Genomic DNA, 22,311 nt, shown 5'->3' on the forward strand with positions numbered 1-22,311 from the left:
GGCTCCTTTCTTGTTTTAGGAATTGTTTCCTGACATAGAAGCAGTTTTTTATCTGGTTTAGGAGAATTGTGCCTCCTTTGTCCTCGCTAGCGGGAGTTCATGTTGCTCATTTTGGTGTGGATGTGCACCGAGTGATGGTTGTTGTGACCCTGAGGCCCAGAGAGCAGCCTGAAAGCTTTGGTGGGATCTTTAATTGTGCATCTTTAACCTTGGGGCAAGTTCGCTCACCACCTCAGTGTTCAGAAGAGACCAAAGCAAATCTAAGTGAGGAAAATGAGGTATAGGCCACAGCATGTTGGGAGGAGGAGGTAACCTCAGCTGTCTGGATGACCAGGGAGGGAGGGTGCAGCACAGCTCTCCCCATCCGAGGAGCTGCCATCCTGGCGGCTACCCACTTTCCTCCCCAAGTGGTCTGGCCATCCGTCAGGCTCCTGGGTAGTCTTTTTGTCTCTGCTTTGCAGCAGCCCTACTGACTGTTTGCCTTCTCATCTGTATTCAAGTGCCCATAACTTTGGAGAAAAATGACCTTTGGGGTTGAAGTTTCTAGTGTTTGGTCTTTGTCCACAGGGGCATTTTTTTCCTTTTTACGGAAACCTTGAAGAGAGTCCATCTGCATTTTGAGTTAGAACTATGAGTAAAGGAGTTTCTCGTTTCCGGAAAATTGTCCAGGTGCTGTTATTTTTGAAGGGTAGGTGGGGAGGGTTGATGGTGACAGAGAGGGCTAATATAGAAGAGATTCGGAGGGTTTCAGTGTGACCTAGATTTACCACATCGTTACTAGTCTTTTGTGAAAGAGACATTTTGGAAAACTTTACAGGAAATTGGTTAAGATCCCTACAAAGCAAACTGTATTGATTTCTTTCTCCTTCGTTCGAGGCTGAAAGGCAGGAATCCTCTTAACCCCACGTGCTGCTTCCCCGCCCTGCCCCACACATTGCTCTTTGCTCCATGTTTAGCTTCTTTCCTTCTCTCTGTTCTTGGTTCCTGCCGTGACTAAGTGGACAGAAAAGCAATTCCCTGGAGAAAGAACCCACCCTTCCCTTCCCATGTGCTTGTCCTGGTTGTAGCTCCTCCAGTGGGGAGGGATGGGGCCCAGGCCTTTTTCCTGGAGAGCCTAATCCTTGGATTGTGGTCCCTCTGTCTGTGGCCCCAGTCAGCATGTACTTTTTTCTGTACAGACAGGCGAAGGCGCTGACGCTATTCTTCTAAACTGGGAAATGAAATGCAAAACCGACGTTAATGTAACATTATGGTTGAGATTAAATGCACCCAAATCAGGAAATTCAAAGTTATGCTTCCCACAGCAACTATAACTCAGCCTCATCTGGCATGTGTAGTATTTTGTGTTAGTGTGGATGGTGTTATATGTTAAGACATTAAAGTTAACACCATAAGCAGAGCACAAAATGCTTGAGGGGGCTGAGTTATGGTGACTGTGTGAGCTGTAAGTGTTCTTGCACAGGCTCCCGACTCCTAGAATAATTTTTCCCCTGCCCATCAGAACAATTATTGCCTTTCTTTCTAGTTATATCTCTACTTTAACACATCTCTTCTTTCAGGGTCACTATAAATGAATTCTTCTATTGATGGCCAGTGATGGTGGGAATGGGGTGGCCCACTAGGCCCCTTTGTCTTTTTTGTCACTGCCTCCATAAATGTGGTCCTTGCCCCTCCTCCTTTCAAAGCCATCTTCCTCCACAGGCTGCTGTTTCCTGGTGGTCCCTCATAAGGATGGGCCTCCCCCTGGCTCCCACTATGGCTCCTCACTAGTATTCCCGGAATGGGAACAAGCGTTTGCTGTGTACGAGTCTTGGCCGTATTGCAACTTCACGTGAAAGCCGAAGGGCCTGTCTGTATTTGGAGCAGACATAGCAATGTAGAAGCAAAATATACATCTCGAGGAATGGAGCACTGATGCATGATGGCGCTGGCTTGTGTGTTTGGCATAGCAGAGGCAGAATCGAAGCGGTTTATTTGCTCTATTCAGACTGCTTCTCCACTTTCCCCAGGGCTTATACCTTTAAGCTGCCATGGTGTGTAGTAGGCTGTGGAGTTGCCTGGGGGTGGGGCCAGGAACTTTCCTTGGGGAACACTGGGTCACTGGTAACAAAATCACCACATAATTTAGTGCAAATCAGGAAACATCCCCCCTAGCCTCTTATTATCCTAGTGGCCTCTCCAGGGCTGAGACAGCTGTTGGAATGCAGATTTTTTGGGCACTGGGCTAAGGTTGGTGGTGGGGAAGAGCTCTAAAGAATAAGGCCATTGATAAATGGTGAATGAAATCAGGGACTGTAAAATAACAGTGACACTGAGCTGCCTTGTAAAGTTTTTGTTGGACATAACAAAACCAGCTAAGTCAGCAAAGGAATGGGGAAGACCTCATTTTAACCACCTTAGAGGCAATGAAAAGGCTTCTTTTTACTCTTTGGATAGTAACTTAAAGCTCTGCGTTAGATGCTAGGGGTATAAAGACAAGTAAGGAATGGTCCCTACCCTCAAGGAGCTCCTAGTCAAGGAGGGCAGACATTTGTGTAACAACCATTAGGCCGTATGATAACCACCATGACACGGGTAAGTACTTGGTACAGTGGGGGCACAAAGGATGGGAATGATCAATCCTGCTCACAGTGTGGGGGAGGGCTGCATAGTTTTCATGTTATAAGAAATTCAGGAGACCAGAGAGGGCCAAGTGGGCCTGAGGCCATTCAGAACTGTTATAGCAGGAAGAGAAGAAGGGGTTCACATAGTAAGCCAGAATGAAATGGCCTAAGTCTGGAAAAACTGACCTTGATTGCAGGCTTGTTTGTAGAAATGTTGAAAATGAGGTAAAAGGAGAATAAAGACTTTGAACCTGGCAAGTATTTCACTGTTCAGTTAGTTGGATTATCTATATCAGTTTTACGCTGTTTCTCACATTCGAGCTAGAAGGTGTTATTGGGATGCTATAAGTGAAAGTACAAAGGCTAGAAGAGGCTTAAGAGCATTTACCCAATAAAGTGTGGGTAAAAGGGGTGTGGGTGAAAGTGGATATGGTGTGAGCTAAGGCTCTGAGGTATTGTCAGGAAGGCTAAGGCTCTGAGGCCTTATCAGGAGGCTGATACCTCAGCATAGCATTTGGGTGGGCTGCTAGGTCTCTAGGGAGAGTCAAAGGTTGGGGAATGACATGACGCCTCCCCTTAACCTTCCCCCTGCTTGAAAAAAAAGAAAATTGGGAAATTGGATCTGGATCTGCTAGGACCCACCTTCAATAGACCAGGGAGGTTTAGACCCTTCAGAAAGATAAACAGCTGGCTGACTAACATTGAGATTAGTGTGGAAGGAATGACTGATGAAGAGGCAGGAAGGTCTGGGTAATGTGAAGATTGGTGGGATCAGAAGGGACTGGAGGGCATGGGGGTGGAGGCTGAGCTTCCTCTGAGCATTGGCAACAGGTACAGCCATAGAAAGCAAAGCCAGCAGGTCGGAAAGCGGGGGCAGCGGGGGAAGTGAAATCCAAGAGTGTTTAGGTTAAGTCCATAGGCTTCACTTCTCCCTACCTCCATCCTGCCCTGCTTTTCCTCTCCCCTCTTGATTACATTTCTTTTGTAGACTGGTCTCCATTGTTTGACATGAGGAAACTGATATCAGGAGACCCTTTCTCCATCTCTGTATCTCATTGGGAAAAAGGATCTTGCATCATTTTGATTAAGATGCCATTGGGATGATTATTTTTTATCCTCTTATCCTGGGTGTTCACGATACTTAAAAAACCCCCACAGCCTTACATTTATGTGATGAGTTTTGAGCTCTAGCTGTGAAAATTGAGCCATAGCCTAAAAGCCTGAAACAGGAGTGTACCCACATTGACACCAGCTACTCCCCCCCCCCCCCAGCAAAGGCTGGCAGGTCTGCAGCAGAAGGGTGAACAGGCTGGCACAGGCAGAAAGGCATTTATATGTATTGATGCTACTACCACGGACAAAACCCTGTTAGGTGTTGGGAGAGTCAGAAAGGAAGTAAATCAGAAAGGAGACATCTGGAGGGAGAGACAAACATCAGGGCAGCTTTTATTTGGATGTAGAGGTGCCTTGGGACAGGCTGCTGTTTGGGTCCTGTCCCTGCATGTAGTTGGCCAGTAAGGAGATCTGGAAGGCCTGTGGGTGGCAAAACAGATCTGATACACAAGTGGCTCTACTTCTGTTGTAGTGTATGGTCAGTGTCTAGTCCTGGAAGGCCATTCCAGCCAAGGGCTGATCTGAGGGTTAAGTGCTGGCAGAGGCACTTATTTGGAGATGCCGACGTTGCTGAAAGTAAAGGAGTGTTCATACTCTACAATGGGGGTACAGTTGGGGAGCCAGAAAAGGAAATTTGAATGTATTACTGAGTGGAAAAGAAGAAACAGAGATAGATGTTGTAAGCCAGAGTTCATGGGAATGGAAAGGAAGTTGTTCCAAGAGGTTAAAAATGTATGTTGGGAGACTGGTACGGATGCAGTACTTGAGAGAGATGCTAGTGGGCTGGACTAGGATGTTAGTTGGTTGGCGATGGTGAGAATGGGGAGAAGTTACATGTTGTAACCCTTAGGTGTGCTGGGAAGGAAACAAGCTTGAGAACCATGTTCTTATGTAGCTCACAACTCTTTTGGCGACTAGTGGGCTACTGAGGAGTCAGTGGTACTGAGATTTGTTAAGGAGTGGCGCATGGAATCTATAGTTGTTGTAAATGGGGTACTCTGAGTAGAAGACCTGTATCAGGGAGAACATAACAGGCAGAGCTGTTATAGTTGAGTTCCTTAGTGGTAATGTGGGTAGTTATCCCTCTAGGACCTATTTGATGCATTGTTTGGCCATTGGCCTAGAGGAGGTAGGTAGTGATGGTTAGGTAGATAGGGTAATAACTGGCTAGAAAGCTTGGAATCTTGCTCTCTAAAAGTGTGATAAAACTGAGAGCCATGATTTGAGATTGCATTGTCTGGAAATGCAGGGTCTGCGTTGTTCACAACACTAGCAGCATTTTAAAGGCCAACTGATCAACTGAACGGGATTGGTAGTTGCAGATGGGTGGGTAGGGCTGATGAATGAGATGAAACATGGCATTTTGATCAGGTCTACTTTCACTGGAAAGGTAATGTGACTAGAGAAACAATGTCGGGGGCAGACCTGAAAGGAAATTCATGGTTGATGGTGTTGAATGTGGTGGCTGGTGAGGATAGCAAGGAGTCCCCAAGTAGGTGCCTTAGGAGATGCAGGAATTCTGTGATCCTGCTCCAAATTTGTGGCCAGGGTTGGAGGGGCCTTTCTCAGGACCAGAGGCAGTTAGATAGACCAGATAAGCTCCTGGCTTGTGTCTGTAATGAGCGGTCTTCTCATAGGAGAGGTATCCAGTCCTGCCTTTTGGTTCATCTGGACAGAGGAAAGTTTTCTTCTGGAGGGCTGAGACAATAGTGTGCTGAGCACTCTGAGGGTAGCTGATGCCCTGGTCTTGACAGTATTCCTGAAAGAAGCAGGCACTGCCATGACAAGAAGACTTTTTGCTAGCTCCCCGACAGAGATGTGCCAGTCTACTCTGTGAAGTTCTTGGATGTGACAGGCCTGTTTTTCTGCCCTAGCTCTTGGCAGCAAGGAGGATGAAATGTCTGGTGGCGATAAGAGCTAGGGATGGTTAGCAGACTTCGAGGGCTTGACCCGGGTGCTTAAAGTGGGCCAAGTAAGGGTTTGCTCCGAGAAGGGAGCTGAGAGCCATGGGCTCTGATTCTCACTTGGTCAGTACCTCAGTGATAAGGAGTTAGTCACATAAATGTTCTAGACTACACCTTTGCTGTTTAAATTGTGGTCTGAGAACCAGCAGCATCCTCATCACCTGGGAGCTTGTTAGAAATGCAGATTGTCAGGCCGGCCCTACTCCAGAGCTGAAATAGAATCTGCAATCTGACACATTCCTCAGGTCATTTGAAGTCTGAGAAACACTGCTGTAGTCTGGAGCAGCGGTTCTCAAACTTCAGACTTCAGCGAGCATCAGAGTCACCTGGAGGGCTGTTAAAACCAAGGCTGCTGGCCCCATCCCCAGGGCTTCTGATTCTGAAAGGCTAGGGTGGAGGCCAGAAATTTGCATTTCTAACAAGTTCTCAAGTGATGGGACTGTGGTTTGACAACAGCTGACCCTCTTAGCTTTCTCGTCTGCAAAACAGGGGAGTGATTCCTGCCTGCTTATGGAGATGTGGGATCATATGGGACAGTGTGTGAGAAATGTGTTCAGTGCATTGTGGGGGTGGGGGGCAGGTATCCATCTGTGTATTGCTTGCTTACTAGTCAGTGAATTTTTAAAAATCTTTTGTCATGCCAGCACAGCTGTTTACCTTCCTGGCTGCTGGCCGTCATTTGTGGGCAGAGAACAGGGAATCTATGAACCACCCCAGAGGCATGCAGTATTCTGTGAAGAGATCAGCAGTCCCTGGAGCTATGGATGGGGATTACTGAGCAAGGTCTCCAGTAGCCCAGCCAGCTTCCCTGGGCTCCTGGCCAAGTGGTCTGACCAGAACTCTCAGTCTGCCTGAGTGGGCCTGGTCCTGTCTTGATCACTTGTTACTCACTGCCATTTCTTCACCCCCAGCTAGTGTATCTTAAGGCAATATTTGAATTGGTTTGAAAGATGGTCTTTGTCTAACCAAGCCTCTGATTCATCTTGTGATCCTGAGCAAGACACATGCCTTTCCTCCACTTTATTGGGTGACTGATGGAACAGGCTTTGGCTGCATGTGCCCAAGTCGCAGAATGTGGACTCTGGACCTTCAAAGTGAGGGGAGCTGAGGTAGATGCTGTTCTGATGAGAATCAGTAGAGCATAGTGGTTAAAAGCATGGATTCCAAAACTGGACTGTCTGGATTTGAGTCTTGACTACCTACTGGGAGGATGACCTTGGGCAAGTTGCTTGCACTCTTTATGCCTCAGTTGCCTTATTGGCAAAGTGGGGTTAATAATAGTACCAATCTTATAGAACTGATGGGAGGATAAACTGAGTTAAACATATTAAGTGCTCAAAACAGTGTTTGGTATGTAATGGCTTATAGGTATTAGCTCTTATTAGTAGAATTAGTACTAGTATTATTCTGATCCACAACCTCCTCGTAAGCTGTTGGGATACAGCAGGTGACTGGGAGGCAGGCCCTGCTTCTCTGGGAAACACAGAGAGATCAGGCCCTCTTATCAACATAGTGGTAGAGCCAGGGTGCTATCCAGAGAGATTTTTTTGGGCTTGGCACCCTTCCACTTCTAGGCCCTTCCTTAGTGATGCCTCCAGGGGACCTCTCTAGCACATAACCTGAGATTTGTTTAAATTAATTTCATGACAAATGTGTGTCTACAGGTAGCTACAAAGAAATCATTTGGTTGTTTGGTGCCCTGAAGGGTCAGCTTCACAGAAGCCACTAATATCTGAAGTTATTTACAATTGAATATGTAAAAATGTTCGAACTGTGGCTGTTTCTGAGTCATGTACATACAGAGGTAGACACAGGTGTGCACACCTCAGGTGAGGATGTGGTTTCTAAGACTTGGTCTCCTTCATTTATTGGTATTATGTTTTTTGAAAAATTCAGATTTCAATAAAGGTAAATTATAATTCACTTTGCACCCATACTCTCCTCGAATAAAGAATAGCAGTGTCTATTTTCAGCCTCTTTTCTATATTTTAATTGCTTTGGGGTCTATGGAGATGGGGAGAGGGGGACATGTAGGTGAAAAATCAGCCTTTTAAAGCTCTGATTTTTTACCCTTCCTTGTCCTGAAACTTCGAGCATCAGCTCTCATCTGTCAAAGTGTAAATCAGCAATTAAAACCCAAACAGCCAAATGCCAAAGATGACCCGAAGCACAAAGCAACTGACAAACAAGTCCGGACAAATCGACGGGTAATTTATAAGCTTTGCCCTAAAATCTAATTATTTGGCAATTCGAATTTGCAGCCAGCCAGGGCTTGGCAATAAATTTAACCCGCCATAAATTATTTAGGAGCAGACTGTGGTGTAAATCAAAACCACGAGTGTTTGTTTAAGAAATAAGCTCCTTGTGCATAAAATGTCTTTTTTTTTTTTTTTTCCAAGGGAGAAACTGTTATTGCAAACCATACCCCATGGCCCAGTGTAGCCCTCACTTCTCCCGTCCAACTTCCTCTCTTCCCTCTCTTCCCTGTGGCCAGGAGGTTTCTTGATCCTTGGAGAAAGGGCCCGTCTTTGCATGAGACTTTTATCCAAAACTAAATATTTGGGTAAAACCCACATGTTTTCCAGGGACTGCATTTTCTACCTTGTGGTATGTGTTGCTTTTAGATTTTATCAAACCTTTCAGTGCAGGGACACACACTTTTTGGAATTTTCTTCCGAGGGTTGAAGGAATAGATTAGTTGTTTTGAAGGAAAGCCAGTTCCTTCTTCCTAGGTTGGGAAGCCATGAAAAATGATCTGCTCATTCTCTTATTTCAGATAGGACATGGAAACATCAGCTCAGGCAGAGGAGAATCTATGCTTAGGAAAAAAGGGCTAGAATGCCACTCTATTAAACCCTCTGGGCTGGGTTCAGTGGCTCTGGCCGGTAATCCCAGCAATTTGGGAGGCCAAGGCAGACAGATCTCTTGAGGCCAGGAGTTTGAGACCTGCCTGGCCAACATGGCAAAACCCCGTCTTTAGTAAAAACACAAAAATTAGCTGGGCATGGTAATCCCAGCTACTTGGGAGGCTGAGGCATGAGAATCACTTGAACCTTGGAGGCAGAGATTGCAGTGAGCCGAGATCATGCCACCGTACTCCAGCCTGGGTGACGGAGCGAAACCCTGTCTCAAAAACAAACATACAAAAAAACAGAATTTATAAACCCTCTGTCCCAGTTTTATGAATCCCAACAGTCTAACCTAAGTGCCTTCTGCTTAAATCCTCTTGTTGTTATTATATCTTCAAATATATTTTTATTTCTGCAGACACTTCAGTTGGAGGGAGTTTGAATACCCTGAAAGTAACTTACACATTTATTTCTTGTAATCTACTGATCATGGGTGTGAAATTTCATTTGAAATGCTGTTGCAGTTGTGTCCTCAGTTTATGAAGGAAATCATTGGGGGTTCCTAGCTGAGCAATTAGAGAGCAGCCAGGGGCTGGGTGCGGTGGCTCAAGCCTGTAATCCCAGCACTTTGGGAGGCCGAGGCGGGCAGATCTTGAGGTCAGGAGTTTGAGACCAGCCTGGCCAATATGGTGAAACCCTGTCTCTACTAAAAATACAAAAATAGCCGGGTGTGGTCGCGGGCGCCTGTAATCCCAGCTACTCAGGAGGCTGAGGCAGGAGAATTGCTTGAACCTGGGAGGCGGAGGTTGCATTGAGCCGGAGATTGTGCCATTGCACTGCAGCCTGAGTGACAGAGTGAGACTCCGACTCAAAAAAAAAAAAAAAAAAAAAAGCTGGGTTTAAAATCTCTGCTCCAACCCATTTTACAAGGTAGATGAATGCTTGTTTGGTGCTTCCTTTTTGTTTCTGTCTTCTCTCTCCTCAAAAAACAAAAGATTTGCAGGGACAATATTGAGGGAGACAGTAGGTACAATAGGTTTGGAACCTTGGATATTTGAAAAATCCCAATTCTGAGGCTTTTGTTCTTAGCTGTTAAGTTATGGCCAGTTTTCATCCACCACTGGCAGACAGCCCAGTGCTGTAGATAGTTTGTGAATGGTGTTTCAGTGTTAGCATTGAAAGTCCATGTTGGCCGGGCGTGGTGGCTCACGCCTGTAATCCCAACACTTTGGGAGGCTGAGGTGGGTGGATCACGAGGTCAGGAGATCGAGACCATCCTGGCTAACATGGTGAAACCCCGTCTCTACTAAATGCACAAAAAAATTAGCTGGATGTGGTGGCGGGCTCCTGTAGTCCCAGCTACTCGGGAGGCTGAGGCAGGAGAATGGCGTGAACCCGGGAGGCGGAGCTTGCAGTGAGCCAAGATCGCGCCACTGCATCCCAGCCTGGGCGACAGAGCGAGACTCCGTCTCAAAAAAAAAAAAAAAAAAAAAAAAAAGAGTCTATGTTGCAGGAAACCCGTGGTCCTGATCAACAAAACAGTTGATTACCCTAGGTAAGACTGGGATTTGGTGGTTTATAGTAGTTCAGGGAGGAAACCACTTAGAGATGAGAGTAGATCTAGTAGAAAGTGCTTTGAACTGTTAGATATCTGAGTTTGAATCCTGGCTGTACCACTGACCATCTTTGACATCTTAGGCAGATCATTTCCCCTCTCTGATTCTGCGGAGAGTTTTGTGTCTTCAGGTACAGCCAGGCCTTTGGCTTGTCTCCTCCACTTAGCAGCCCTTTCATATGTTTACACAACAAAAGTTGAGAGAGTGAAGCCTGTGTGCCAGCATAGGAATTAGGTGCTGGAGATCACACTGAAGGCACATGGTTCCTGCCTTCCCTGATGCCATCTGTGCCATCTGTGTTACTGCAGCCATGGTGGAGTCTTTTCAGTAGCAAACCTCTAGAACTTTTCTGCCTAGATAGTCTACATTCATTGCTCTTAAAATTTGAGAGCAGCCTCTCTTTCTAGGAGATAGTAGACTTGAGTTCTCTACAGGATAGCCTTTTAGACTAAGAGAACCAGATCTTTCTTGACCCTTCATATTTTGAAAGCTGCTAGTCCTACTCCTTTTAAGTCTCATTCTCATTTTCCCCTTTTGGAGTTCCAGCTCTGTCCCTAACAGGCAGTGTAAGTGTGAGCAAGTGAGTTAACATCTTCGGGCCTTAGTTTATTTGTGAAATAGGGATGACTATGATTCCCACCTCATGAGTTAGGAGGATTAAATGAGATCCTTCCTATTAGCACAGTATCTGCCACGTAGTAAACAATAAATGGAATAAAATGATTGCATTTTCCACATGTCTTGGAGAGCATTGGAGGCCAGCTCCTCTTCACCCTTTGCCCACACTTGAGCATCTCAGAGAGAGGAGCCACCTTTCATTGTATTCATCTCTGTGTCTACAGCCAGCCCCTGCCTGGTGAATAGTAGATGCTTAATAGTATTGATTTACGACCTGAAGATGGTGATGGTGATGATTATGTAACCTGTCTCCCATGATTAAGGAGGGTAAAATAAGAAAATGTATGTGAAACTACACTTTTGTGAATGGAAAAACGTAACACTGTGTACGTCCCTCCACTAAGGTCTTTATCACAGTGTACTGTTCTTTGTTTGCCTATGTTTTCCACTCATAGTCCATGCACTTCTCCAAAGTGGAGACTACATCTTTTCTCTAGTCCTGCTCCAGCCCCTGTCTGATATCCTACACAAAGTAGGCACTCAGGTAGTTTAATTGAATGCAAATGGCATACAAAGGCAAAGAATTGTAAAGCTATTATTAGGATAGGGAAAGAGGGCTGGTAAATACACTGGTCCTTCCTTCCTTCCTGGTGCTACTTTGACACAAAACTGTTTCTGAAATAAACCTCTTCCTAGGGGAATGATTAAATTGGCTGAGAGAAAAGGTCAGGGTCAGGAATAACAGTTTCATTATCTGAGCAACTGGACATAGAGGCTGGCACTTGGGCACATTGTCACAAATCTTTGTGTTGGGATTAATGCCACTAACCTGTAGTGTTGGGGTTCCATCTCTGATTATTATCAGCTAAAAATCTTCAAAATGTTTGTCATGCTTCAGGTGCCCTGGCTGCAGAGTTGTGCCAACTTGGTGCAGATTGGGGCACCTCTCCCACTACTGGGCTGTTTGGGCCAGTATTTTGAGTTCTGGGAAGTATGGAAGTACTGGCTGGGCGATATAGGAAGGTGAGAAGTACCTCAGTGAGGTCCTTGCTGCTCTAATTTCTCAGAGAGTCTTTTCTTAGAAGCTTCTCTTTTGCATCCTCAGTGGCTCAGGTGAATATGCCAGTGTGTAGGCTCATTGTTAACAACAGCTCCTCATGTTGTGGAGGAAGGGCCCGTGCAAAGTCACGTTTTGAGACTGGCCCTTGAAACCACCTCTTCTTGGTCTTGGGGAGAAGGCTTGGCTGATGAGCTGGCATTATCAGAGATATGTTTATAATAGGCCCAATTTGATGTGTCCTGGGCCTTGGGTCTAGGCCCCCTGGGAATTTCAGGGGCCTACCCCCCTCCTTTTTTTTTTTTTTTTATTGCATGGATCCGAGTCTGGCTTGTTCTTCCTCTCCGGGAGCATGGCACTGAGTTTCAGCACTTAGTTGGCCCCATTTCCCTATGGGTGAGGAAGCTAACATCAGGAAAGTTTGAATATTGAGCTGCAATATTTGCTGTTACTTGCTGCAATGGGGAAACCCAAAGGCCAAGTTTCCAGAGAGTCTGCTGGGGATGCTGACTTGGTGCTGGTCAGAGTGGAAGCTGAAGTGCATACTATTTTATAATAAATACTAGTGAAATCCTAGATCTATAATAGCATTTTGGATATCTAAAACAAACCATGTGCTTGTAAAAAAGTGGAAAGAGATCAACTTTAAGCCATAAATTCTTGGTAATAGAGGGTTTTTTTCTATTTATGTTTGATAGATATTTTTATTTCCAGAGGAATGTCAACTCCTAATTTCATAATGTATCATGGGCTTAAGAAAATTGAATTTAATAAAAAGCCAAAGATGAATGGCATCCTTAAAGGTCCCAACACTTGTCTTTATTAGCAGGACAAACTGTAGGTCTCCAAACACTGCTGCTCTCCAAATGAAAGTTTAAATGAAAAGTACAGTTGTGTCACAGGTTAAATTTCATTGTGGGCCCAGCTAACATTGTTAGTGAGGAGCTGGCTATATTTGTTTCCTTAGACACCAGGGCAGCCAAACTCACCAGGCTATAGAGCTCTTTCTGTTGAGGAAGTGTTTCTTCTACTTAGGGAAGAGGAAGGACACATCAGAAAAATCAGGAGTCAGATGAGCCTAACTCATGGGCCACACCTCAGAGTTGGCTCTTGGAATCCTGGATACCTGATTTTGCAGGGGGACCAATGTGTATTTTTTTGGTGTGTGTTCGATTTTGTTATTCAGTTCCAAACCCCCGTTTACTCTGTATGTAATGCTTCATGGGGAACAGAAGGTCCAGGGAATTGGGAAAAGAGTGTCCCCCTCTCTTCACCTTGGGAGGAGAGGTATTACCTGGTCTAAGCAGCAGCCTGGACCTCCCTTCTTTCCCCTCTGCCTCAGCCTTGCAGCCATTTTGCCCTTTCTGTCTCTGGGAATAAGCTCCTGTCAGCTTCCTCATCTTTGGAGATCAGCCCATGGAGACAAGGCAACCAGAATCTTTGAATCTCTCTGGCATGAAGTCTGACTGACTTGATTTGGTTTTCGGTCCTGACGTGTTGGATTGAAATAGATGCTTTAAAACCAAGCCCAATATTAGTGGGTATGTTTTGCGGGGAGGATACCAGGCTTTCCTGGGACATCAAGGAGATTGACCATTTCTCCTTGTGTTTTCCCACCCATTAATTTCCTAAGCGCAGTCAGGTGTCATCTGTTTCGTGTTGCTTCTCCAGGCTGTCTCTGGAGAGAACCAGTTTACCTTGATTTTAATGATACTGGAAAGGTCTCCAGAATGAAGGACCTGGGGAAGGGGTGCTGCTGGAGCTGACTATTGGGGCCACTGAATGGGCAGAGCCCCCTTTCTTTCTCTCTGCAGTGGAGGCCCTTTCCACATGCTAATTTTACTCACAGAATTTTGCTTTTATTTATTTATTTTTTATTATTTCCTATTTGTCTCTTCCAGATGTTTTCAGGGCAGTTTTTTTGTGTGTTGTAAACTAATTCCATTCATGTTTTAAAAATTTATGAAAGCGCTAATAAAAATGTCAAAGTGGTAAAAATGTTAGCTTTTCCTCTGCTTTGATTAAATTTTGCAAACTGTTTTTGAATATTAAAAAGCAATAATTTTTTTTATTCTCTCTCCTTGCTTTCCCTCTTCTCTCTGATACGCATGTGCTCTCTCCTGCCCTCTCGCCGCTCTGGTACGTTCCTCCCTTCCCAGGAGCGATGTATGAGGCGTGCTGCACAGCCAGCGTTCTGCAAGCCTGTTTGCACACCAGGACCTTGGTGCTGTGCATCTCTATTAAATAGCGGAGACAAATTAATCTTAGAGACACCAAACAAATTGTCACTCCTCCTCCTTCTCTTCCATTATGTTTCAGTGGACTGGGAAAGGCTAGCTAAGCGATTGGGCTGGTGGTATAGAGGGAGTGTGTGCTGCCTGAAAGAAAGGTGGGAGGCGCTAGCTCCTATTACTGTTACTCACTTTTCTCCTTCTCTTTGGGATCCCCTTTGGCTTTATTTTTTATCTTTTTTTGAAAAATAACTAATGAAGAAACTTACCAGCTTGGTTCAAACTTCATACAAGGAAATCTATGCATTGGTCTGACGGCTGGTTGTCTATATGGCAGGAGATCAGACCCATTTCAGGACAGGGACCTGGGCAAGAGAAAGAAGGGCGTATTCTTAGGGGCTCAAGTTAGCAAGCCTGTGCTAGAGAACCAGTTGGAGACACTGGGGCAGATGATACCACTGTCTTCCTTCCCATTTCCAGAAACAGTGGGGATGAGGGCTGTGTCCAGTCCCTGGAACCTATGAAGATACTAGCAGTGGGAAGGTTAGGATTGTAACTGCTGGTGCCGTCTCACTCAATCTTGGGTGTGGCCTGGCAGGAGCTAATGAACCCAAAACACTCATTCTTTGTTGACTTGGAGCTACTGTTGGAAATGGTTGATTACAATAACTTATTTTTCCTTTTCTGTATCTTTGGCACTCCAGGAAATCATCGAGTTCCCCATCCTAAAGCTAAATGGCCGGACCATGGAGATTGAGTCTACCTTTCACATGTATGTCCAGCCTGTAGTCCATCCACAGCTTACCCCATTCTGTACAGAGGTAAGGGCCCTGGAAGTGGGCAGCAAGGGCTGCTGGGAGGGGAATTTTGGAATCCCATGGTGCTCTGTATAGCCACTTAGAGAAAGCATAGGGCTTATCAATGCTTAAGGCAAGTGCACACTAGACCTAGCAGTTAGGTTTTATAAAGTCTGCTACTCCACTCAGGTCACTGTTGTTATTGGGGACCCTGGGAGAGCAGTGGCTTAGTCTACCCCTGCTTCCCCAGCATCCCTTCCTGGTGACCGGCACTTGGAGACCAGGAGCAGAATGGCATTTCTGGGGTTCAAGTTCTTCCCAGTTCAATTTCCCTTAGGGCCCCTTGGCAAGAGGTAAAGATTTCAGCCACTTGGAAGGCAGGGTTATGTTCGGGCCTTCTTAGCTTTCTGGCATTGTTACTCTGTCCTTCTGTAAAGTGGTCCTGTGTGAAGCGTAGGTTGAGTTTGTCAGAGGTACATTCTGTCACCGAGGGAAGAGAAGAGTGGTCTAAGTGAAGCATGAGACCTGGCTGGCCAAGGCTGAAATCTCCTTATCCTAGGTGGGTACTGTACTTGGCCTCCTTGTCAGCAGGCTAGTATTGATCCCATTTTACAGATTGAGAAACTGGGCCTAACAGATTTTGATGCTTGCTGGAGGCTCAAAAGAGCCATTGGCAGAGGGGAGGAGCCCCTGCAAGTTCTAACTCCCAGAACTGTGTGAAGCCTTCGGTGGCTACTTTTCCCTGTGACATGTCATGTAATGCACTCAGTGGTGGCCAACAGGCTGTGGTGCAGTCAGGGGTTAAGAATGTGTGGTAGCAGGGGTGATGAGAATCTTTTAAGAATCTGGGGCTGAGGTACATTAGAGACTTTGTGCCTTCATTTAGAGACCTATCTTCTACATGTGAATGAAATAGGTGGAAAAGTGTTCTTGAGTTATCCCAAACAGTCTCCTTGGTGAGAAGGCTGAGGACGAGCCTGTTTGACCCTGGTGGGCCCTGAGGCTGACTTAGCCCAGATAGGAGGTCTCGAGGTTGCTCCTGAATTCGATGCCAGTGTTTGCCAGCTGACCCAGGTGGGGCTTTTGTTGCAGGCATCCATCTGCCAAGGCGCCTAGCCTCTTAAGCCTTTTGTTATTCCAACTAATGATGTTGGGTTCTGGTTTTCTCCTTCCTCTGCTGGGTTTTCCCCTTTCCCCTGGGATTTACCTGTACCACCAGGGGGCGCTAATCTGACTTTTCTGCCCTTTCTGAAAAATCACCATTTTAATGATGATGAAAATCCCCTTGCTTATGCGAAGGGAAGGAAAGACTTCCTTTAAGCCAGCCAGTTACCTGAGCCCTCCACTGGCCTTGAAAGGCTAATGTCCTCTTGTCCTTACGTAGACAGGCAGGCCCAAATTTTGGTAAGTTTGCTACCTGTTTAGGAATGGAACAGTATTCTGCTGGAGCTGGACCCCGGGCAGGAGTGGATGCTTGAGCGTGTCGGAAGAAGAGGGACTTCTTTTAGAGTAAGGCTGCTGCTGCTACTTTTTGTGGGGATGGGAGGAGGGATTGTGAGACTATGATGAACAGTTTCTTCTTTCTAGAAAGCTTCACCCAAGGATGCACATACATAATTTGGAAGGGAGTAGGAGTGGTAGTTGGGATTTTATTATGAAGGCTGTTCTAAAAGTGAACATGTGGTTTTTCTGTAGGCACTGGGTCTGCCATTTTGTCTCAGGTTTCCAGAGCTCAAAACTCGCCATGATCTTGTCCATCCTTTTTTGGCCAGCCTCATATCTCTCTGCTTCGTCTCCCACCTAGCTCCCCTCACCCAGAGGTTGCCCTCTTACAGTCTGTCTTTTCACATGATGGTCCTCCTGCCTGCACAGAGTTCCCACTGTCCCCGCCAACTCTTGCTTGACCTCCAGGACTCTGCTTAGGGTCACCTTCCCTGATCCCCAGATTGAGTTGTGCTTATTCCAACATAGAACTGATCAGATACTTTATACTATAATTATTTATCTGTCTCTTCACTAGGCTATAATTTCTTTGAGGGAAGAAACTAGACCTGATCCATCTCCATCCCATCATTAGGGTCTGCTACCAAGTAAACACTTGATACATGTTCCTTAAATGAATGAATATTGTCAAGGAGTTATTTTCTGTCTCTCCCAAAAACAACTGTACTGCTGACTTGTTATTTTGAGTAAGTAAGTAAAGTCTTGTTTGGAAAACCTCAGATCATATAAATTTTGCCCTGTCTCCGTACCAGATGGAATTGTATCTCCGAGAGGCATAGACACAGGATAGGGGCTATCATTCTGACACCTCATCCAACCTGGCAGTCGGTGCCTTTTGCGGGTAGGGATGGAGGTCATTCCAACCAGAGAAAATCTCTCATTAGTAAGTGTGAGGACCAGTCCCAAACCTCCAGATTATACTTAAGTAGTTCCTCTGGCAGGATTTTCTCTCTTGTGCACAAGAAGTTCTTAACCCCAGTGTGTGTGTGTGTGTGTGTGTGCGCGTGCACAAACATGCATATGACATGTGCACACACATGGGCACATGCTTGGGGAGAGAAGCAGGCTCAGTGCTGGACAGTAGAAAGAAGGATTCCACTTTGAACGAGTCTCTAGCACACACAGAGAGACTCTTACTGCTTCATATTAGGAATGTGTTAGTACCCTTCTTGAGGTCCCTTCTTAGTTTCAGTTGAGAGTTGGTCTGGAGACATGGTTCTGACAGAGATAGGATGGGATGTGTTTCATTCCTTCCTGAGCCCTTTCCCTGTGACCTCTAGAATCTGCTCCAGTTCATCAAGTCTCTGTCTCTAGCAGCTGAGCTGCTGCACAGTCCCTAACCATGTCTTCTTTTTGTTGTTGTTATGAAAAAAAAAAAAAAACTAGAGAAATACTCATTTTGCTAAATGCCAGTAAAGGGCTTTGTCTTGCACCTGTACTTATAAAGGGTGAGATTTATTGGTCTCTTTGTCTGAAGAGAAGAGTGGGTCCGATTATCAGATTGCACACCAGAGACAAGTGCTTATGTAATCAACAAACTGTCTTGGTGTCAGAATACGATTGTGTTGGAGATAAACTGTGAAAGGAGAAAGCGCTGGATGCTGACATGCTATTGGCACTGAGTTTCCTGGGCTGCTTCCTGCAGTTGCTAGTGTTTATGATGAAGCCAGCTCATTCCTGGACAAAGCCCTTGTGAGGGTAGGGGATCTCAGTAACCAGCCATGTTATCAGTCAGGGTCAAAAGCCCCTTGCCTTGTGGTTTCTGAGTCTGGAGAAGTGGGAGTTAATCTGTAATCCCTCATTGAAAGGAGCCACAGAGCACACATTAATTCTTCCTCTCACCTCTCCTGCTTTAAGTGGCTAAGGTCTCTGAGCTCTGTTTAGCCTGTGAGCCCTGGTTCTCAGCTTAATAATACTTGGCTTTGCTCTAGTACCTTTCGTTGTGAGGAGTGAAAGCTTTTTACAAACATGTATTAACCCAAGTGGGACTGGGCTTAAATTGTAACATGAAGGATTTAAGTTAGGCCTAAGATAGAACTTCCCAGTATTAATTTGATAAAATTGTCTCGTTCCCTCATAGCATCCTGTATAAGCCTTACAGGTGTCTCATAGGTCATTAGTATCAGGTAGAGGAACTAATTTTTACTTAAAAAAAAAAAAAAAAAAGATGGGGTCTCCCTATGTTGCCTAGGCTGGTCTCAAATTCTTGGGCTCAAGCAGTACTCCTGCCTTAGCCTCCCAAAGGGCTGGGATTGCAGGCCGAGCCATCATGCCCAGCCCAGAACTAACTTTAATTTCATCCCTTCTTTGTCCAGTGCCTTGGCAGAGCTGATAAGGGGTGGTCCATCCTTGGAGGGATTAATACAGGAGCCTGAGGCCTTCCCTGAGAAGGCTTTGTCTAGCTGAGCCAACTGCTCAAGCCCCTGTGTCTCTGGGGGCTAAATGCAAATCCTTGAGGAGCTCAGCTGTGAGCCATGCTTTCCTGGGCCACAAATGAAAATGGCTGTTGTCTGGGAAGCATGGTGATGATTCTAGGATCACTGAGCACTGGAGTGGAGTTTGTGAAGGCCCGAGGATGTTGGAGCTCCATTTCCCCAGCTCCAGGTGGGAGAGTTGGGTTTAGTCTGCAGTGAGGCATCCTGCAGCAGAACACTGGAGCAGCACCCTGGTTTTCCATTTTGGTGTAGTGATTTTCTTGCCCCACATCAGTGATTTTCCTGGGGCCCAGGGCAGGGGCTTATGGGGTACACACAGGTGCTGACCTAAGCCTTATCTCCAGGGAGGGAGGGCTCTTGGTAAGGGTGCATTGCTTTCCTGTGTGAGTGAGACTTTCTTGAAGCCCTTGGCATTCAGCTCATTTGAGAGACCCTTGGTGGGAGCCAAGAGAAGGAGTGGACCTAACCTTGCCCCCTGAAACTCAGACCAGACACAAGACTAACATTTGGACCCTGGAGCTTTGTAAGAAGTGAGAGTGGCTGTGGTCCACCTTTTCCAGGATTGTCCTGATCTTGAGCCTCAGCTCCAGCCAGGCCTGAAGATGTGTCTAAGCCCTAGGCTTAACAGGAGAGAAGCTGGACCAGAACGGGCAGCGGTGGGCCTGTGGGTGTCTGTCACTAATCTGGGGTTGGTAATAAGCCTCCTCCTGACTCTCTTTGGTCCCTTCATGCCTGAGGCAAAACAGGACAACTGCCTACTCAGTTTGTGGCTCTGGAAGTTGTAGAGGCTCTGGGTACTAGTTGGGGCTGGGTGTAGGAGGGGGCTGCTGAGAACACGTATTCCATGAGGGCAGAGTTTTTACATTTTTCTTCACTGCCGGATCTCTAGTTCCAGTAATGCGGCCCAGCCCGTAGTAGGCTTTCTATGAATAGTTGTTGACTAAATAAAAGGAGGAGTCCTTTGTACTCCAAGATTATTGAAGTTGCTGGCCCAGGGCACTTCCCCATTCCCAGCCCCCCAGCCCTTAGTGGACTGTCTTTTCTTCTCTTTGACTCAGGCCCTCCCTCTACTGGGCAGTTCTTTGGTCTTCCAAGCAAGGAAAGGGTGTGGAGGTGCCAGCCGGGTGGGCATGCTGTGGGTTAAAGCTTTGCGAAACAACAGTGTAGTTAATCTTTCTAATTTATTTTCCTTTTAGACCATGGGAAGTCTGTAGGCAGCAGCTGTTACCCAATTAAAATACAGATTAATATAAAAACGGTTTCTGGAATATAAAATAGAGTGGCTGTGTCCTTACACTTCCTTAAAATACCACCTAATAATGACTTGATGAACTACAGAAACCCACCTAGAGGAGCTCAGCGTTTTTAAAATGAAAATTTCTCCCTAAAAGGTGTATATTACCATTCCATGTAAGTCACCATGAGAAAATAACCTTACCTCTAAGAGCCAGCAATTTCTGTGAGTTGGGTATTTGGTATTCATTAAGTATAATTATAGTTTAATTGGAGTTTAATCTCCGCCCCCCCAACACACTTTAAAAAAAAGAAGTTTCCAAGCAAGTCTGAGATACTGCTCTTTCTGGAAGTAGCCAGGGACATGCTGGGGGTGGTGATTTCCAGTTGGTGTCCAGGACATGGGGGCCTCATGCCCTCAGATCCTTGTAGGCAATCTATCGCCAGTCTATGCCTGAGGGATATTTTTACTTTAAACCAAACCAAAACAAAGCAAAACAACAAGCTTGTTTGAACCCAGGCCTGACCTAGGTGGAGCATAGGCCCGAGTCAGAAATTCTCTAGGTCATAGTCTGAACATTAGGCCTTTTTGTCTTAGTTTCCCCATTGGTTAAAGATGACTCTGTCTCTTGCTTGGCTAGTTCATATTGATGGCGCATGTATGCAGGGTGAAGGATAGGAGCCTGTGGGACTTCATGGATGTTAGGGAAGGTGTTAGGGAGTGGGAGGGGGCGGTGCTGGATATTGAGGCTCAGAGAAGGGGTGGACTTGAAGCCAAGTGTGCCTGTCCTGTATGAGCACTCCCCAAGTTTTACAGGAACTTCCGTGAAGCTAGGAGCTGAATTTACTTGAGACTGTAATTGTGGGAAGTTATTGAGCCTATTGAATACAAAAGACATGTAACATCAATTTGTTTGCAAACTGAAAGCTAAAACAGGTGTGAGAACACGCCTTGTGGTCAGCATGTGTATGTGTACACCCATCTCAGGGCAGGATTTTATGGGAGAAGCACACATTGTGTCCTGGGTCCTGGGACTTTATTCCCAAGTCTTCTAGTTGGGCTCTGAACCTAAAGCAGTGCCAGATCAGAGCCCTTTACAGCAGAAGGAGAAAAACAGAAACGAAAGGGTCCTGTTCAGCCTTGAGTCCCTTCACCCTGGTTTTCTACCCATCGGCTATTTCTCTTTCCTTTCAGCTCACTGGGATTATTCAAGCCATGGTGGATGGTCAGCCAAGCCTGCAGCAAGTGCTGGAGGTAGGTTGAGTGACCTTTAATTCCTGACCTCTGACCCCTTCCTGCTGCCTTTCTCTCCCTCCCCTCCTGAGAATGTAGCCGTGTAATTTGACTATGATTATGGCTTGATTAGAATAACATTTGCTGTCACATCAGTGACATGCTGTTGAGAGTATTGAACCATTGATCTGTCATCTCCAGCTGTTCCCGTCAGGGTTTCTGACAAGATGTCCCAGTGCTGCCAGGAGTCGGGCAGAGGGGCCCCCACCCCTTCCTGGCCTATGGCCCTGTGCTGGCTGGCTCTGGGGTAGCCTATGCTGGGTGGGCTGGGGAGTAGGGAAGCTGAGCTTGCTACTGTGGGACTAGCCCCGGGGACTGGAGGTGTTTTTGTTTAGCTTTAGCGTTGGCTTCTTGTGGCATGTGAGCACTTCATTAACTCACCCAGAACTCCCCATCGATGGCTTTTGTTTGCTGAGAGCTCCTCCAGGAGCTGTGGCTGGGCCCGCCTGCCCCACTGCAGCTTGCCGCTGGATGCATTGTGCCTGTCGGGTGCAGAGGCTGCACTGGGTAATGATTCCTAATCAGAATAATTACAACAATTGCCTATGTGAGGGAAATCAAATTAAAGACTTTAAAACCCTTGGCAGAGACCACACTTCTAGGATGTTCTCCTCGGGGAGCTAGAAAAGGTTAAGATGCTGTTTCTTGCGCTGTAGCCCGAGAGAATAAGGAAGGGCAGTGTTTGGTCTTAGCTTGTCTCCCACCCTCCTCTGGCCTGGAGGTTTTCACAGGGGGAGAAGGTCTCCCTCCCATGTCTTTCTCTATAGGGGGAGGGGAGAAGAGGAAAAGCCTGTGGATCTCATTAGGTGCTTTATTTATTTTTTAAGACCAATAAAGCCAAAGCTCAGACCTTATCAAAGCATAGGAGAAAGTAGAATATCTGCAGGAATAGCAGGGCACATCTGCACTGGAGGTGTGCAGCCTAGAGGAAGTAGCGTAGTGGCAGGGAGCAGGGCAAGATACCTTTTTTTAGCCGAGAGATCCTGTCCCATGGAGGA

At 46.1% G+C, this 22,311-nt stretch overlaps 1 protein-coding gene across 16 annotated transcripts in view; it reads left to right on the top strand.

The window, feature by feature from the left end:
- Positions 1 to 22,311, top strand: part of ERI3 (ERI1 exoribonuclease family member 3) — a 133,351-nt gene that overhangs the window by 21,503 nt on the left and 89,537 nt on the right. For all 16 annotated transcript variants that reach the window (XM_063627700.1, XM_063627705.1, XM_055255348.2 and 13 more), the window contains 2 exons: positions 14,756 to 14,872; positions 21,215 to 21,274. In XM_063627700.1, the coding sequence (XP_063483770.1) occupies positions 14,756 to 14,872; positions 21,215 to 21,274 (177 nt within the window). The remainder of the gene's footprint in view (positions 1 to 14,755; positions 14,873 to 21,214; positions 21,275 to 22,311) is intronic.

This window comes from Symphalangus syndactylus, chromosome 12 (assembly GCF_028878055.3).
Source record: "Symphalangus syndactylus isolate Jambi chromosome 12, NHGRI_mSymSyn1-v2.1_pri, whole genome shotgun sequence".
Taxonomy (NCBI): Eukaryota; Metazoa; Chordata; class Mammalia; order Primates; family Hylobatidae; genus Symphalangus; species Symphalangus syndactylus.